General features: G+C 39.6%; 2 protein-coding genes across 4 annotated transcripts; both read left to right on the top strand.

The window, feature by feature from the left end:
- The first annotated feature begins 2113 nt into the window (after positions 1–2113).
- Positions 2114–10899, top strand: atcaya (ATCAY kinesin light chain interacting caytaxin a). Its single transcript, XM_034531096.1, has 12 exons — positions 2114–2207; positions 4318–4376; positions 4709–4957; positions 5772–5945; positions 6074–6176; positions 6447–6578; positions 6879–6965; positions 7216–7314; positions 7478–7513; positions 7745–7801; positions 7924–7980; positions 8789–10899. Exons 1-11 carry the CDS (start codon positions 2131–2133, stop codon positions 7952–7954), a joined length of 1104 nt encoding a protein of 367 aa, XP_034386987.1. The 5' UTR covers positions 2114–2130; the 3' UTR covers positions 7955–7980; positions 8789–10899.
- Positions 10900–12259: 1360 nt separating this feature from the next.
- Positions 12260–15715, top strand: mibp (muscle-specific beta 1 integrin binding protein). Of its 3 annotated transcripts, none has more exons than XM_034531098.1 (8): positions 12260–12505; positions 13267–13357; positions 13687–13735; positions 14005–14179; positions 14674–14745; positions 14898–15004; positions 15115–15200; positions 15441–15715. In XM_034531098.1, exons 1-7 carry the CDS (start codon positions 12480–12482, stop codon positions 15198–15200), a joined length of 606 nt encoding a protein of 201 aa, XP_034386989.1. In that variant the 5' UTR covers positions 12260–12479; the 3' UTR covers positions 15441–15715. The 3 variants fall into 3 exon arrangements, with proteins under 3 accessions (XP_034386989.1, XP_034386988.1, XP_034386990.1); XM_034531097.1 differs by having other exon boundaries at positions 12261–12505; positions 15438–15715; XM_034531099.1 differs by lacking the exon at positions 13687–13735 and having other exon boundaries at positions 12479–12505; positions 15438–15715.
- Positions 15716–17703: the final 1988 nt, after the last annotated feature.

Here is a 17703-nt window from a genome sequence, read left to right as displayed (position 1 = left end):
GGGAAAAGAAGGCGGTGGGGAGGGAGATCATGATGCCAGAGCAGATGCATTCTGATTAAAGGAATTTCGTGTCTTGGTGGCGTAGAAGTATACGAGCTGAGAGGCAGGCTGTCGGCTCGCTCTTCACGGCCAGTCTTTCTCCAACAAAGGTGGCCAGAGGCGGAGGAGAAGAGGGGGAGTCCACCACAGAGGTGCCCCCTGTCTTCAAACACCTGCTGCTGGCTAGCGGCTGACATCGAGGACACTAAGACTGTGTCTATGCACAAGTGTGTGTGCACGCATGTGAATGAGTGTAAGACAGGGAGCGTGAGAAGAGAAATTCAGCCTGACCTCTGCTTCTCTGTGGATGTGGAGGATCAGGACTTTCTCCTCTTGAATCTTTGCGTCTGTGACTGAGGAGGAGGGAGGACACACAGACCAGCGAGAGGTTTTGAGGGGATCTCACACCGCTCATGTGAGTATAGTCACTGAATTAACGTCCTTGCATCTCTATTCTGCTCACTGCACAAATCAGACACCTTAGACAGCTTGCATGTACAATAGGCTGCCCACTAACACATGGAATCCATTTAGGTATCTGTGATGTTTTGCACATTTGGTGGCAATTCATTTAATACAGAAATAAAACGTTTTTTTTGTTGCAATATTGGAATTTGCAAGCAGAATGATTGATGGGTAGCATATTAGAACCAGAGTATTTTAAGGTAAATGTCAATTTCTCCATACAGCATTGTGTAGATTGTTGGAATATTTTCACTTATAATTGCATTACATTGTCAACATTCTCCCAGTCTGTCAAACATGGTGTGAGAAAGAAGAAACCTAATTGTCTTTCACAAATGATGATGAATGATTTATTCTTGCTGAACCACTTTCTTTATGGGGTGTGTCTCTTTGGGTGTTATGTGACTTTGACCTGCTACAGACAGCGTAAGTGGATTTTGCTTCATGGTCCAATCTATTATCTTTGCTTTGTTCCTTATGTGAAATGTAAGGCCTGTAAAAATGAATTATTTCCTCTATGTGAGAGATGGCTGTCTTCCAGTTAAGCCACAAGTGTGCCAAAACCACTCCACTCCTTTTAGTAATTATATCATGGCAACATTACGCATTGTCGACAAGAATGTCAGGCTCACATAGGGTTTGCTGTATTTTATTTTCCCACAACAGTATTTTTGTTGCGCTCTCCTAACACGTTTTGAACTGCATTAATGTGACTCTGACAAGCACTTATAATTGACCTTTTCTCTGGAGGGAAAACCATCAACACAAACCTGGGAATCCTCTGTCACTCAGCAGAACCTGCTCGGACGTTGCAGACTATATTATATACTTGAGTGGAGAGCTACAAAGAGTAAAGGACTTTAAGGCCAATTAAATATCCACAGTGCTCCTCTCCTTCGGGTCACCAGCCAAAACACACCTGTGCTGCTGTTATTGATGTGCCACTGTTGTGGTGTGATAATGCACATGGATTCCAGCATTAAATCCTATGATTCAGAAGAGTGCCGTGCATCTTAATGCCACCGTTGATTATACAGTCACTGTGTGATCATTGTAAAGGCATTCACCAGAATGTGGATTCTCTTTAAACTCTTGAGCACAAACAAATGAATATTAGATCTTAAGTTTTTCTGTTAATACTATTGGCGACATAAAGCCTGAGCGTAAAAGGCAGCAGTCACATCAGTGCAGCAGGATTAAGGAGCAGTGAGGGAGGATTAAATGTGCATGTCGTCCTCCTCATTGGCCTCTTGAATTCCACCCATGAAGAAATGTGTACTTGATATTTGACTTTGAGGAGAGCTGAGCTCAAAGTGGGCTCTGTTCGACTCAGTCACATGCCTCTCTTATGTGCTCCTCCGGGGTCGGGGATAAAAAAACATCTGACTAAACGAGTGGTTAAAGCCCCAAAAAAGTAATGCAAAAGTATTTGAATAGAATCCTCCAACAATGCTGACTTTTCCCTTTTTCCTCTAAGTCACACGTGTTCCTGCAGTGCAGCCATGAAGCTGACTGCCTAGTAAGTACACTCATTTAATGTGACAGTTTTCCCTTGTTATTGTAAATGGAGTTCAATCATAAACAGTTTTCTTCACACCTCCAGGCCCCTGCTCTCTTCCCAGGGGGATGGGCACCGCAGAGGCAACTCTACGAATGGAGAACTTGGAGGTGAAAGACGAGTGGCAGGATGAAGACTTCCCCAGGTGGGATCCTTTTACTTTCTACTAATCTAATTTACTGTTCTTTTGATGTCGCTTGGATGATTTTGAAAGCGGAAACCTCTGAAACAGCTGAGCAAAAATCTGTGGTTATGGCATCTCTTAGGGCTGTGTGTGTCTGTGTGTGCCTTTAAACGGCACATTCTTGTGAATGTGTGTGTTGATGAATATGCAGCACTTTTTAATTTATGGATGATAATCTCATTATTTAGGATTAATTGTGCAGTTGATTATGGAATAATTGCCAAACAGGGTCTGTTTTATGGACTGGCTGCACCATATCACTCCCAATATTGTCTGGGTGGATTGAGAAGCAGTGCTGTAGTTTTGTAATATTTACATTTTTTTATTTTATAAAAGCTTACCTATATTTATGACAGCCATTATCTTGTTTCTGGATATTGTTTAAGCAACAGTGGATCTATATACGCTTATTGTGTTGACGTGAACTGTACAGGGTGCAACTGTACAGTTCACATCAACACAATAAGCGTATATACATCCACTGTTTGAGCGCAGTGGCATTTCATGTTCACATTAAGATTAGAAAAAGAAAGAAGATAAATGGTGGACAATTAAAAGTTTTAAAGAGTGTGGGAATTTGATGTTCAGAGGTGGAGATACATAGCTTGATGGGTATAAAAAGAGCAGGGGAGAAGTGTGATGACAGTCAGTTCTGGGCTCCTCTCCTCCTTGTCCTCCTCCCTCCTCCTACTCCCTCCTCCTCTTCCTCCGTCAGAATGGGAGGCAGGAAGCCAGGGAGCAGGTGCAGCTCCCTCTGTAAATGGTCTCAAGGCTACGTCATTTGACGCAAGAGCAGTCACTGATCAACAACACAGCATCGCCAGGAAAATGGTGGCAGGTTTTGGTTAAAGCCAGAAAGAGACGGAGGAATAGGCAGCAGCAAATGGATTATCAAGGCATCCTCTGAGAGATGCTCTGCTCTACACGGTCTGTTATCAGCTGAGAAAACAGGGAATGAGTAAGCAAACTAAATCTAAAGGTGTGTGAGCTTAAAAAGATATTTGAATCCGCCTTGACAGAAGCAGCACCGTGCTATTTCCAGAAGGTAAGCATCATTGATTTGTCTTGTTATTGTTGTTCGTAGCTGAAGGACAATGCTGCTATAAACTGGAACAAAAGAGATTATCTTGCTTTTGTTAAAAGAAGAAATCCACATGAATCTGTTTATAGAATTGGTTTCATTTCTGACAAAGGAAGCTTTGGACTATAATCACTGCAGGGGTATGGGGGGGGGGGGGGGGGGGGGGGGGGGGTCTGGGCTAAAGCCTGTGATGTTGGCTCAGGGGGAGCACACACTGTCCGGGAGGAACTGGCAGTTGGCTTTCACAGGAATGCAGCAAAGAATCTCTCTGCTGAATGACACTGCGTTGTAACTCTCTCTCTTGCGTTTGAACCAATTCATTGTAAAAAAAAAAACTGTTTCCAGGTGCCTGATTGCATTGGTTGTTGCTCATATGCAAAACCACACGTCTGTCCTCATGTGCATAGTTTTGCTTACTCTAAAAAAACACCCACTGACACAAACATATGCACGGCAGGATCTCCAGTTCGCTCCTCCTGCTGCGCAGGATAAATAACAAGTAGCATAAAGGGAAAGAGAGCTGCACCTTTTTGTTTGTGTATGCTGAGACATACTTCTGGCCTCTGCTCTCTCTTCCACTTATTCTCTCTCTTTTTTATTCCTCCCCTGTTCTCCTTTATCCCCCCAGAGATAAGTTAATTAACATATCTCTCGTCTTTTGCTTGCTCCTCTTTTTAGTGCTTAGCCAGATCAGTGACAACACCCACCTTTACTGATCCATTGAACATCATCCTAATCACAATGTCTCATTCCATTGTGAGGCCATAGTTAGAGACGGCTGTTTGCTGGAGAACAAAGTGAAGTTCAAGATACATTTAAACCCTCTAAAAGCTAATATATATAATATATTAAAGATCCATAAGAGTCATGAATGTTCTGCTGAACCTCTGTTCTCAGCAACATCATGACTGGCTTTATATGATATGTTATGCTCAATATGCTCAGTGCTGGTTGCTCATGCTCATATGCTGGTTGTATGCTTCCCTCCAGACCACTACCAGAGTACGGAGACATGGATCCCTCTTGTGGTCTCACAGACGACAGAGCTTGTAAGTAACACCGGGGGTCACTGATAATAACACAATAAAAATGGAAAGTCCATAATAACCCTGCTTTATAATAATAACAATAATAATCCATTTAATTTATATAGTGCTTTTCAAGATACTCAAAGACACTTTACATTATACACCGTAGACACAGCTACGGAGAGCAATGCAGGGTTAAGTGTCTTGCTCAAGGACACATCGACTAGGGCGGGGATTGAACTGCCAACCCCTTGATTGAAAGACGGGCATGCTAACAACTGACCCATAGTCGCCCCACTTTATGACATCACTAACATCTTCTGATCTGTTTCTCCTCTCCTCCTCGTCTGTAGCTCCCCCTAACTCCCTGAATGTGAGCTCACCTGGAGGAGGAGGCGCAATGTCCTCGTCCCACCGCAAACGGCGTACATTGGTTGCCCCGGAGATGAACCTTTCACTGGACCAAAGCGAGGGCTCTTTGCTGTCGGATGACTTCCTGGATACACCGGATGACCTGGACATCAACGTTGATGACATTGATACGCCTGACGAGACAGACTCGCTGGAGTTCATCACCAATGGAAACGAGCTGGAGTGGGAAGGTAAGTGGTTAAAAACGCATATATATATATATATAGACAAAGAGATATCTTATGAAGTTTTCTGAATCAGCTACATGTTTAAAAACACTTCTCGAAAGCTTTCTTTAAAACAATAGCCTCTTATTAGGTTATTTTTGGGGAGTTTTTCCTGATCCGATGTGAGGTCCTGGGACAGGGATGGTTTATGTGTACAGATTGTAAAGCCCTCTGAGGCAAATTTGTAATTTGTGATATTGGGCTATACAAAATAAACTAAATTGAATTGAATTGAATTATTAATTTAACTATTGAAATGGAAATATTGTATTTTTTACTTTTTTACTACACTACATTTACTTTTTATAGAATATATGATATGATACAGTCCCATCCTGCTAATCTACCTGGTAGTATGCAATGTGCCTGAAATTGGCCCCACATTGACAAATTCCAAACCTAAAATGCTCTTACATGTATTTGTCAGTCAAATAAATATAGTATAAGAATCTTTAATAATACAACACTGTGGGGAATGACCCCATTCTGCATAACGAGTACTTTTACTTTTGATACTTGACACTATTCCGTTTTACTTTTAGATTCATTGTGTTAGGATATCTTCAACCCATAACTAATTCTAAATTAACCCACAATCCTGAGTCCTAATCCTTAATACATGGTAATCTTCAGACAGCAAGACAAAATGTAACTTCAGTTTTGTTCAGACTAAAAGTTTTTAAAAAATCAATCATTCAACACTGATTTAAGATTAGGTTACACACAGGCTATATAGTTCAGATATTTCAGAACAGAATCTGGCTCTGTGTTCGTCCAGATGACACGCCGGTGGCCTCGGCCAAAGCCGGTCCCGCTGGCGGTTCGGGAGACGTGGATGAGGAGGGGAATGTCAACAACGGACGCCTCTGGAGGTCGGTGATCATCGGAGAACAGGAGCATCGTATTGACATGCAGGTCATCAGGCCCTACCTCCGGGTCATCACACATGGAGGTCAGTGAAAGGACAGAATTGATTAAATCAATCTCATGAGAGTCCTTAGAAGATGGTTGCTGTCATTTACATTGCACTCATATGCAGAGAAGCATAATTCACTATTAACTGAAACTCTCTCCCATCAGGTTATTATGGCGAGGGTCTGAATGCCATCATTGTTTTCTCTGCCTGTTACCTGCCTGACAGCAGCTGTGCAGACTACCACTACATCATGGAGAACCTCTTCCTGTGAGTGACTCTTAAGTGTTCAAGAACAGGCTTTGACTGAATGTGAATAGACAAATGTGTATACTGGGCACCTGAGTCAGAACTTAGTTGCCTAGTTATTATCATGTCTGAGAGGAAAGTCACACGGCTCGCTCAAAAGCAGGCATGTCTTGATCATCCCAGTGTCTGTTATCTCATAATCCGTCCACGATGCTGTACCCTCTCATGTAACTGTTTTGAGGTTATTCTGTGTTTTATATATGACACATGACATCCTTCCCTCTCCTCCAGGTATGTGGTGAGCAGTCTGGAGATGCTCGTGGCTGAAGACTACCTGATCATCTACATGAACGGAGCCACTCCTCGGAGTAAAATGCCCGGGATCGGTTGGCTCAAGAAATGCTACCAAATGATTGACAGAAGGTGGTAAAAAGAGAAACTATTCAGATATTATATTTGTGATATGCTGTCTATAAAACATGTCTTCGCACTCATTTAAAAGATGACTGGTCTGAACTAAAATATGATTTAGGCCCAACTTGCTATTAATTCGCTGCTGTCACTTGCTGTCAGTAAGTTACAGTATGAGAATGACTCACAATTTACAGTTAAAGCACTCTGCTTAGAAAAACCTTTATAATTATCAGTTTAATATTTATTTCTTTAAACACTAACTGAACTGAGTTAACTGAACTGGGCTTGTTCTTCATGTTGTGACGGTAGATTGAGGAAGAACCTGAAGTCTTTGGTCATTGCTCATCCCACTTGGTTCATACGCACCGTCCTGGCTATATCCAGGCCCTTTATCAGGTAATACACACACACACACACACACACACACACACACACACACACACACACACACACACACACCAACAACTGAACAATTATGTCTGAATCCACAAAACTCGGTGCACAAGTTACAATTATGTTTCTAGTAATGAACTAATGAGGACCAGAGCGGGCTTTTGATCATAAGGATTTTGTAACTGAGATATCAGTGATGCAGCGACTGTAACGGTGGCCATATTGTTGTTGTTGTCCTGCTGTCTCGCTGCAGTGTGAAGTTCATGAATAAGATCCAGTATGTGCACAGCCTGGATGAACTGGCAGAGATCGTCCCCATGGACCATGTCCATGTCCCCGAGTGTGTGGTGCAGTAAGTATCTCTGACCACTAGATGGAGAAAACGAGCCGTAGCAGCTCGTCCAGCCTTAAGATGATTGTTCATGTGCATCTGGCGAAGAACAAGAGTAATGTGTTTAAATAAAAGTTAAATAACAGTAGTACCTGAAGGGTCTAACAGTGTTACTTGTTTTCAGATTTGATGAGGAGAGGATTAAAGCAAGGAGGGAAAGGTAAAGATCAGCCTCTCATTCATATATATATATGGCTCATACAGAATGCACTTGAAACTAACTGTGGTTAAAGCACTTACATGTAATGAATTGGCTTCAGAAGACTGCCTTTACATTCACAACCAAATGGGCATCAGCCCAAATGCCTACAATAACTCTCTCTCTCTTTCTCATTGTGTGTGTGTGTGTGTGTGTGTGTGTGTGTGTGTGTGCGTGTGTGTGTGTGTGTAGGATGGAGCAGGAGCACAGACAACAGGACCAGCAGCAGCCAATTAAAAAATCTGAGAGGTACTGATCGACCCTGTATTTTAAAATCAGATTTTTCATATCGGACCTTTAAATAATCATTTGTTTTTGGTATGTTGTCATCCCTCCAACTTTCTAACAGGTTTTTTTTTTCTCAATTTCAGGCCGAAGTCGATGTATGTAAATCATGAGTAATGAGAAGGACAGCTTCGCAGGTAGAGGTAATAATCATCCGCTGTTGTATATCTTTTAGGAGCCCCAATGTGCATGGCTTTCTGTTTTAAACTATATGCCACATAGCCCTTTTTAGCTCCACACAGATGTCTAAATAGTGGCCAATAATCACACATTCCAGTGTACACTTTCTGTCAAGTAAACACAATGTTATTTATTCTATTATATTGCAATCATGTATTTATCCATTTGGAAAAACAGTAGCCTAACTGTGTGAATTATTTCTTAAACAGAAATAATCAAACTGAATATTCAAGTGTACTTTTAGCTGAATAAAAGGCCTTGGGCATGTAGAGTATTCAACAAAGAAACAGTGTGCAATGATGGGTAGAGATAATGATGTTCTCCGATTCACATTCATACAGTTAATAGTCCTCCATTGTCAGGGAGGATATGTCTCTGTAGTTTGTGATGTCTTGCACACCGTTGATACTTCTCTGAAGTTCCCTGTTCATCTTCAGTTGATCTTCATACTGATGGTCCTGTATATTTTAGTGTAGGCTTCCTGCTTGGACTGATTTAAAATACAAACCAAAATATTGTGTTGCTCTATTTAATAAAGTTCAATACACACTCCAGAGCAAGAGGGAGGGAAATTGATTGTCTCTCTGAAAAAGGTTGTACCAAGAAAACCAAATGATGAAATACAGAGAGCAAAACGTGACTTAGTTAGTATAGGAATAATAGTAACCTCATATAACTTCAGGGTTAAAAGGAGACTGAGAGTTGTGATTTTGGTTAACTTTTAAATGCCATGCTTTCATCATCCACAATCATTTCCTTATCTTTATGCAGTGCGTGACAGACGTCTGGAGCATGAACCTTTGGATTTTTACCCGTATGAAGCAGTGGGTCCAACGAGTCTACACATGCTTCCTTGTTTCACCAACATCCAGCTGGAGATGTGTGCTGTGAAGATGGTGACCTTATTAACCCTTTGTGTGGAACCCCTTCCTCCTTTCTGCAAACTTGAAAGTGTACAAAGGAAGTCGCTGCAGGAAGTGTTTCATTCTGGAAACTATTGCTGGGTTCATCGACTCATTAACCTGCCGTGTGGTCGGACCTGTTCTGTAGCCCACATTGTAATATCATATCATCGTATATATATATCATATATGTTTTTGTTAATAATTAAATGAAAATAGAAAAATTAATTGAAATCTGACATTTGGACACAACTGATGTGACCATATGTTATTAAATATGCAACACTTGGCAAGACTAGAGATGTCTAACAGAAACATTATTGATGTAGCAGATGCTGATCTTGGGTCAGTTTGTGACCGCCAGACCAGAAATGCATTCATATTCATGCTGGTTTGTGTGAATATAATGTGTGTATGGAAATAACAATGCATCAGATGCCTTCATCTTTATTTGTTTTGCCTCATACCAGCTGTATCATAAGGCCTTCCCACGCTCTCTCTCTTTTGCTGTAGTGACGTTTTGAAAATGTCCAGATGTACTAACATCTGTACTGTAACTCGTGTTAATGGTGTGCCTCAGTCGTCTCATGTGTAGAAAATACAGGAACATGATCAGTATTTGCATTTGTGAGCTGGAAACCCCATATAAAAAAGATCTTAAAGAAATATATGTGTTGTAAAATACAATGCTTGTTTATTTTGTGAAACATGGTTATGGCCACATAAATATATGTCATACAACATTAAACCTGTGCGCTTTAAATGAAAATTTGGCCCGTAATCATATTACATATAAAATGTATAAGACGCATATAATACTAACCCACTATAGAGAAAACATCTGCAATAATTTTGTATAAAAGTGGCAATAATCAAGACACAATACACAAACATTGTACATATGATTGCATATTAATGTTTAAATTGTGCATATATATAATTCCTATTGATTTGTTTCGGATGGGAACATTTGCTGTCAGCTTAGACTGTGAAAACATGTTCATGACCACTAACTTTATTAAGTATTTCAGTGGCCTCTGATGACATGTTGTTATTTTTCCAGAATCATAAAGTTGTTGTAGCTTATGTAAAGATGTTGTTTATGATTTCAAAGGTTTTGTGCATTTCGGCAGATCCGAATGCATAAGGGATCGGATGTTCTCTGAGGTGACATTGATTTCCTCTCGTGTCTTCCATCTGTCCAACTTATTGTAGCAGGAGGGCAGAGAAGTAAGGTTTTTTATTTTTGTAAAGAACTGCATCAATTGTAATGCCTGGCTACCTTTTGTTTGCACTATTGGATTTGGTATGTTTAGGTGGAGAAAAGTTCTCCGAAAGCATATTTTGTGTTGTTAGGTAGAATTGCTGATGGCATGCAGTTGTGTAGCGGTTAGGAATGAACATGTTTATGTTTCATACAGAAAACTAGTCTCATGAAATGTTTGTTTCTAAAGTGCCATCTCAATTCACTTCTTTTGCCTTTTTTTTAAGCTCAGCTTACTCCTGTTTTTAAACCAGTAAACCAAACATGAGCAGTTTCATCAAATATTGACCGTCCCTGAACAGCTTATTTACTGAAGCTCATCATTCTTTGTGTTTGAGGTTTGTTTGCACTGAGTGCCTATTTTTGCACCAAATTATTTTTTAAGAATCTAGAAAAGCTGACAGAATGTAAAGTGCAGCCTGTCCATTCATAGTTATTGTAGTTTACAGGTGTATTATATCAAATTTCACCCAGTAATATAAGCAAGGTTTGCATAGAAATGGTTTATGTGACCTTTCCAAAATGTTCAAATGTTCCTTTTGACGATAAAAGCACAATATTTATATTATTACAAATTATTTGCCTACCATTTGTCTGCTGTAAAACGTTTGCTCAGATTTAAATGGGAAAGATGATCTATCATTCATGGTTCTGTGCTTTAGATTTATATGATCGATGCTGCCTTGTACATATAACTGAATAAACTGTTCCTCCCAAAATTTGTATTTCACACTTTCTGTGTACTCATTTGGGAGATTATTAATACTCTTCAGATACATAGCTTGGCCTGGAAAAACTAAACTTATAGACATACACTTTATGTAACTAACTTATATTTAGACCAAATCATGTTATGGTAATTAGGCATCTCTTTGCTGTACAGGTTTGTCATATTAACTTAAAAAGTGGATTTTACTTCAGTGTTGTATTTCCAGCTTGTTTCAGCTGCACCCAAGTGGCCAAAAAACAGTTAATGCAGATTTAAGTAGCAATTATGGCTTTGAATTCATGGCCAATATGGCGGAAGAGTTTTATATTTTGTGTGTATAAACTCTGGCGGTGCACAACAAAAATGTTGTGAACCGCTTCAGAACAGTAAATGTGTACATCTGGATGTGCAGGAGCATGAGGACATCCCAGAAGACCCCTTACTTTTGGTGCTGCCCTTTCAGTGAGACGTCACGCCTCCATATCTGGACGGGGCTGTGATCAGGTTTAATCACATGGGTCACCCATCACACCCTTCTCCCTTACACACTTCAAGTCAAAGATGAATGTCATAAGATATTGCAAGGTCAAGCTAAATTTCGGTTTCTGTATTTTGTTTCATGTGATGGGTTTTTGTGAGTAATGAAGTTGTTTTTAGTCTATTACATATATGATATATATTATACTATAGTATGTTACACTATAGTTAAATGTTGAGGTATTTGCACAATACTTTGATGCTATATTTATACTTTTGCTTGTCTTTTTTTAATTTAGTATAATTTTGAATACAAGACCTACTTATGATCAACATTAATAATAATATGCAATATATATTATAGCGGAATACATTTACATTTAAATGTATTGTAATGTAATGCTACTTCTCCTAAAAAAATCTAATACCACTGGCCGAAGAAGTACTCATCAAAGAGTAAAATTACCTACTTTATTTATCAATTAACATTTATAGAAGCACCTCCTAAATGTCAGTTTAGATCAATATTTTGCAAACAAAACATATGATCAGTAGACAGATTGTCCGGCTTTAATAGTTTCAGCACTGATTTGTTTTATCACTGTTCTCACAGACGTTAAACTAGTTTCACGGGTAAACAATTCAATGTTGTACGAATCAATAAGTCACCGTCAATGGGACTTTTCCACGTCGGGTCATCAGGTGGATATAATGTAACGGTACGAGCTGCTGATCCGCGCTGTGTTGGACACGAGCAGGTGCTGGGAAACATGTAAACGATGAAAGTTTTGAGGGCTGTGATTGGCTGGTGGCATGAGCTCTGTGGGCCCTGATTGGCTGCTGCGAAGAGGCACGTAGCACTTAGTTAAAAAAGACCGACCACGAGGAAGCGGAGGGAGCGGTGACGCAATACTACGCTTTGGGTATAAATTGCAGTGGGTGTGCTCATTCAATGGAGCGGGAGTGAGAAACGCTATCAGGCTTAACATTTACGACTCTTTTTGAAGCGGTTCTTTTGTTGGCTTTCTATCCTCAAATTAGTTTAAAAGTGCTTTTGACTGTTTCTTCAGCGGACTGAGCAGGACTGACTCCGACTGTCGGGAAGGGAAGATGAAATACATCATAGGAATTGGCGGGTGAGTTTTACATTTGTATCAAATGGCTCGTTATCGGATAACATTTCCCTCGCAGAGTTAACGTTACATGAGTAACACGAGTTCAAGTTATTGCTGAACTGACCCGGTGGTCATTTGGAGGCTGTTGACTAACATGATGGTACGTTGTTGTTGTTATTGTTCGTGGAGGTATCATAAGTTACACTAGTGGTCCAGATGAAGTTATTCTCACCTAAACGGAGACTTCCGGTATCTTCTGGTTGATGGACGGGTTCCTGTGCGGTAAATGTTTTATCAGCTGCGCGCCAGAACGTGTTGAACCAGTTTAGTGACGTTGTGGTCCGGTTTGTTGTCATAAAACAAGCGGGACATTTGAAAATCACCGCGACACTGTTCAAAAGTGGAGGGAGATTCAACACTAGTCCCCAAACCAAAATCAGCTTAATTTCATCGTTTATTCATTATTATTATTATTATTATATATATATATATATATATATATATATATATATATATATATATATATATAATTTTATTTTTTTTGTTGAGGAAATTACGTGAATCCATGTTTTTATAAAAACTGAGCATTTGCTCTTTTTTTTTTTATCACACATTAACAAATTTGTTGTGTACTGAATTAACTCTGAGTTACTGATACCATGTAAACAAATGGCACCCTATGTCTATTGACTGATTGCTTTTCAAATCAAGATGCTTTAGTTTAAATATCTGTAGCTGGCAACACAATATTAATTTGCGTTTTTTTTTTCTTCTATTTTTAGAGTCACCAATGGTGGCAAAACCACTCTGACAAACAAGTTGATCAAGACTCTGCCCAACTGCTGTGTTGTGCACCAAGATGACTTCTTCAAGGTGAGTCTCAGTGAATGGATAAGTTAGACAAACCTTTCCTTGTGAGTGCTGCCAAGTAACCTCCCATCCCCACACTAGAGATGCAGCGTAATATATATATATATTAATTACATAGCCCAAAATATGCTAACATGGCCAAATGCCTCGATTCTCTACTTTTTTTCCCCCCATTAGCACCTTCCCTTTATATTGGGTTTATGCTCCCTCTTTTTCACAGCTGTGTCATTTAGTTAATTACCCTTTGCGTCACGCCTCCCTTTTCTTCTGTGTCTACTTGTGTTTAGAGCTGTGAGGTTGTAGCAATGTTTTATTGGTCAATGTTATTTCAGAAACCCGATCAGATAGAAGTCGGGGAGGACGGCTTTAGACAATGGGATGGTAAGACTTCACCGAAGACTGCATATGATTCGTTGTATACCCCTCTCCCTCCAACATGCATACATCGCACAACATTGAGCTGATATACTCTAGTAACTTGAAAAAAAAAAATGCAAAACCCATTTCAAATATATATATATATATATATATATATATATATATATATATATATATATATATATATATATATATCTTCTTGACTAATTTCTAATCTAATTCACTATCTATCCTTTCCATCGCTTTCTTTTTTTATCCACCTTGCTCTATAGTGTTAACGGCTATGGATATGGAGGCCATGACCAACACAGTGAAAGGCTGGATTGAGAACCCAGTGAAGTTCGCCCGTTCCCACGGAGTCTCTCTGTCGTCTGCATCCGACGTGGCCGACCCAGACGAGCAGACCCACATTCTGATCGTGGAGGGCTTCCTGCTCTACAATTACCCGTGAGTTGGTATTCATTCACTCTGGTGTGTGTTTGAGATCTTTGAGGTGGTGCTTGCATGGAAGGTTCCATCTTTTGTCTTTTTTTTTTTTTTAATCTGGTGCTAAATGAATAATGCCTTCTTTTTCTTTTTTTTGCATTCCATCATTTTTAGTGAAGGAGAACAGTCTGTTTATTGCAAAATTCTGAGAAATGTATGGCTCTAAATATTAGATGTGTTATTTCTGTAATGTCTCATGTTCATTTTGAATGCTTAATGTTGGTACACGGACCCCTACGGGCAGGTCCTGCAGTTAAAGATAAGGCTTTCAGCAGATATAGGCTCCATGAGTTCTCCTCAAAGCTCACTGCTGGTTGGTTACCAGCAGTGAGCCAAGCACTCTGCAGACAGATAAGAGACAGTATTCAGATAAGAGACAGTATTCGTAGTGACGGGACCATGTCCTCTTTAGTTTGTTGTAAAACTTTATTTAACCTTGTTCATCTCCCCTCTAGACCTCTGCTGGATGTTTTCGATAAGAGCTATTACATCACGATTCCGTACGAGGAGTGCAAGAGAAGGAGAAGGTGGGCGGGCACAAAAATGAAGTGTTTACCTTTTCTGCATATTAATGAATACATTCTCTCATTTCCTCTTTTCTATTCATTGACGTCAGCTGTTTTTCCCTATAATCCTTTCACAGGAGGTGCACGCTTTAACGGTTTCTTATTACTTTTAGTACGCGGCAGTATACGGTCCCTGACCCTCCCGGACTGTTTGATGGCCATGTGTGGCCGATGTACCTGAAGCACAGGAGAGAGATGGAGCGCAGTGGCTTGAATATCCGTATGTTGACTGTTGAATAATAATAATGTGTAACTTATTGTAAACTTCCAATAGTTTTTGTTGTATTCATTTTAAAACTTATTAACCGGTCAACTTTGTAACTGTTACAGAGTGCCTTGATGGTTTGAAGTCTAAAGAGGAGATCTACAACCAGGCGTATGAGGACATTCAGAACAATCTGCTCAATCGTTTATAGGTAAGACGGATTAAGTGCTTCACTTTTTCCAACTTCCACTGTCCTAGTTTGAAAAATATGCCTCTTTTTTATTGGAGGGCCGTCTCATTGTTTCTGTTCTTCAGCTAAAATTATTCCGCTTTTGAAAAGGACAAAATAGGTTTTCTAAAATAAAAGCGTATACACATGATTGCAAATGTAAAAGGATGTTCAGTGTACAACCTCTAACGGTATTATTATTTTCTGGCTTTCTTGCAGCAGGAAGACTCCTCGCCATCCCTGTACAGAGCTTGTAAATAGTCCCATGATTTCTTTTTTTTTTATGAAGTCTTTCTAATTTTATTCTTTGTTTGAGAATGAAACAAAGCAATGTTAATTTATCACTGTCTTTTTTTTATAATCTTCAGATGGTCGATATGTTTTTTTTGTGTGACTGTTGAACCAGACCATTACTACGTTACTGTTATGTTAAACCACTGACTTGTACTGGACCATTTGTCACATTCTACTCCAAATAAATGCATTCGCTACTAGAATCCCTTTTCTTTTTTATTTTGTGTAGTGTGGACAAAAAGAAGAAAAAAGACATTACATTATCTTTTGAAAAGAATAGATGGCTTTGAGACTTTATGCTTCCCTCAACTGAGAACACTGGTTAATTGGGTTCATTCAGTTTGGGTTGTTCATTCTCATCTCGGACCTTTTTTGTTTTTCAATACAGTGGCTCTGAAAGTAGGTCATCGACTAACTACAACCGGGTTCGTACGGTCATGGAAAATCTGGAAAAGTCATGGCATTTTAAAATGGTTATTTCCAGGCCTGGAAAAGTCCTTGGAGAAAAAAATCCCAAAAGTCATGGACATTTGTTCATTTACGCATGTCTCTCTTTTCGGTAACGAGCAGGCGTCAGTAACCGATGCTGTAAGGAAAAGTCCTAACTGCGGAGGTAATGTGGGCCCTGGAGGTTGCCAATTCGCATTATTCTTTTAAATCGTCCGAAAATGAAAGCCTGCTATTTCAACGAATGTTCCCCGATAGCTTGTGGCGAAAGCAAATGCGCATATCTCTGCTCGCTCCTCACACTCAAGAGTCTCACATTGTCCAACGTGTTGAAGCAAAGGGCCAATGTCATTCTATTTGACCAAAGCCTGAACCACCATTTACAGTCCAAACAGATGGATTTGCACGTAAGGGACAATAGTTTGAGTAAAATAATTATTTATATAAATGTTCTTTTAATCAAACTATTGTCTTATTCATTTGTGTCATTTAAGGTATATTGTATGCTTTGGAATTCTCTTTGTTAGTTTAAATACTTTTCTCACTTTTTCATGTATACTGAGATTTCACAATGTTTGGTCATGGAAATTTGGTTTAATGTCATGGAAATCCATTGATCAAAATGTGTATGAACCCTGCTACAAGATTCAGGCTCATACACTAGATTTACAGCGCACAAGGCATGTGCTGACATTAAGTATGGTTCCATGTGTATAAATAGGCCAGAATAATATCTCACCTCCACTGAGGGAACACCTTGTCCTGTCAAGGGTTACTGGGAGCAGCGCCTCATACCACAGCTAAATAAAGAAACTGTCAGGTAGGCGCATGTATTCTTAAAGTACAGTGACGGCCAATGTGTCTTTCATTCGACGAACAAAGGGACCATTTGGACATCCCATCAGTCTGAAAGCAAAAGTGATTTGGATCATTTAAGTATGTTTATTAAACTCTTGATCTTTAAAGCAGCAGAGCAACGGTTAACTTACAGGTTCCGTCTATTTGGAAGTAGGCCTTGTAGTGTATCTATTTGTTCCACTTCATTTAATTGACGCCAGTTAAAATAACAACCATTCTTCCCATTCCTAATGACATCCGCTGTTGGTACGTGCGTGTCTTGTGGAAATTGAGTGACACGGTGACTGTTGTCACGCTGTAGCAGATGGACTTGGCGTAAACACAATGGCCTAGACTGCTGGTGCTAAAAATGACATCAGTATGTGTAATGACTGTTAACACACACAGGTGTGTCTCTTAACATCACACATAAATCAGTATGTGTGTTCCACATGTCAGTATGTATCACAATACTTTAGGCCCGAGAATACATCAAGGACGAAAATTAAACTAAGAAAACAAAAGACAATGTTATCGCTGTTCAACTTCTCTTGACTCAAAGAATTACATGTTTACATCACTTTGGATGACTTGTGTGAATAGTTAATGACAAAACGCATTAAGAATTGCATTGAACTTGCAAAGTCCACTGAAAGTGCTGCACTTTAATCCCAGACTGGCTAAATGCATTGAAGAAATCAACAACTGGATGTGCCAGAATTTTCTTCAATTAAATAAAGATAAAACAGAAGTAATTGTTTTTGGGCCCAAGGATGAAACGATCGAAGGTCAGCGCTCAGCCTCAATCACTGATGTTAAAAACCACAAACCAGACTAGGTGTAGTTATGGATTCAGACCTTAACCTGAACAGCCGTATCAAGAAAATTACAATCAGCCTACTATCAC

Source organism: Cyclopterus lumpus, chromosome 4 (genome assembly GCF_009769545.1).
Source record: "Cyclopterus lumpus isolate fCycLum1 chromosome 4, fCycLum1.pri, whole genome shotgun sequence".
NCBI classification, from domain to species: Eukaryota; Metazoa; Chordata; class Actinopteri; order Perciformes; family Cyclopteridae; genus Cyclopterus; species Cyclopterus lumpus.
The sequence above is the reverse complement of the archived record's forward strand: the minus strand, read 5'-3'. Positions and strand labels throughout refer to the sequence as shown.

Coding starts and splice junctions, on each gene's coding strand:
- atcaya (XM_034531096.1), top strand. CDS start 2,131: ATGGGCACCGCAGAGGCAACTCTACGAATGGAGAACTTGGAGGTGAAA. Junction 6,177..6,446: donor ATCATGGAGAACCTCTTCCT/GTGAGTGACTCT, acceptor CCTCTCCTCCAG/GTATGTGGTGAGCAGTCTGG. Junction 7,514..7,744: donor ATTAAAGCAAGGAGGGAAAG/GTAAAGATCAGC, acceptor GTGTGTGTGTAG/GATGGAGCAGGAGCACAGAC.
- mibp (XM_034531098.1), top strand. CDS start 12,480: ATGAAATACATCATAGGAATTGGCGG. Junction 13,358..13,686: donor ACCAAGATGACTTCTTCAAG/GTGAGTCTCAGT, acceptor ATGTTATTTCAG/AAACCCGATCAGATAGAAGT. Junction 13,736..14,004: donor CGGCTTTAGACAATGGGATG/GTAAGACTTCAC, acceptor CTTGCTCTATAG/TGTTAACGGCTATGGATATG.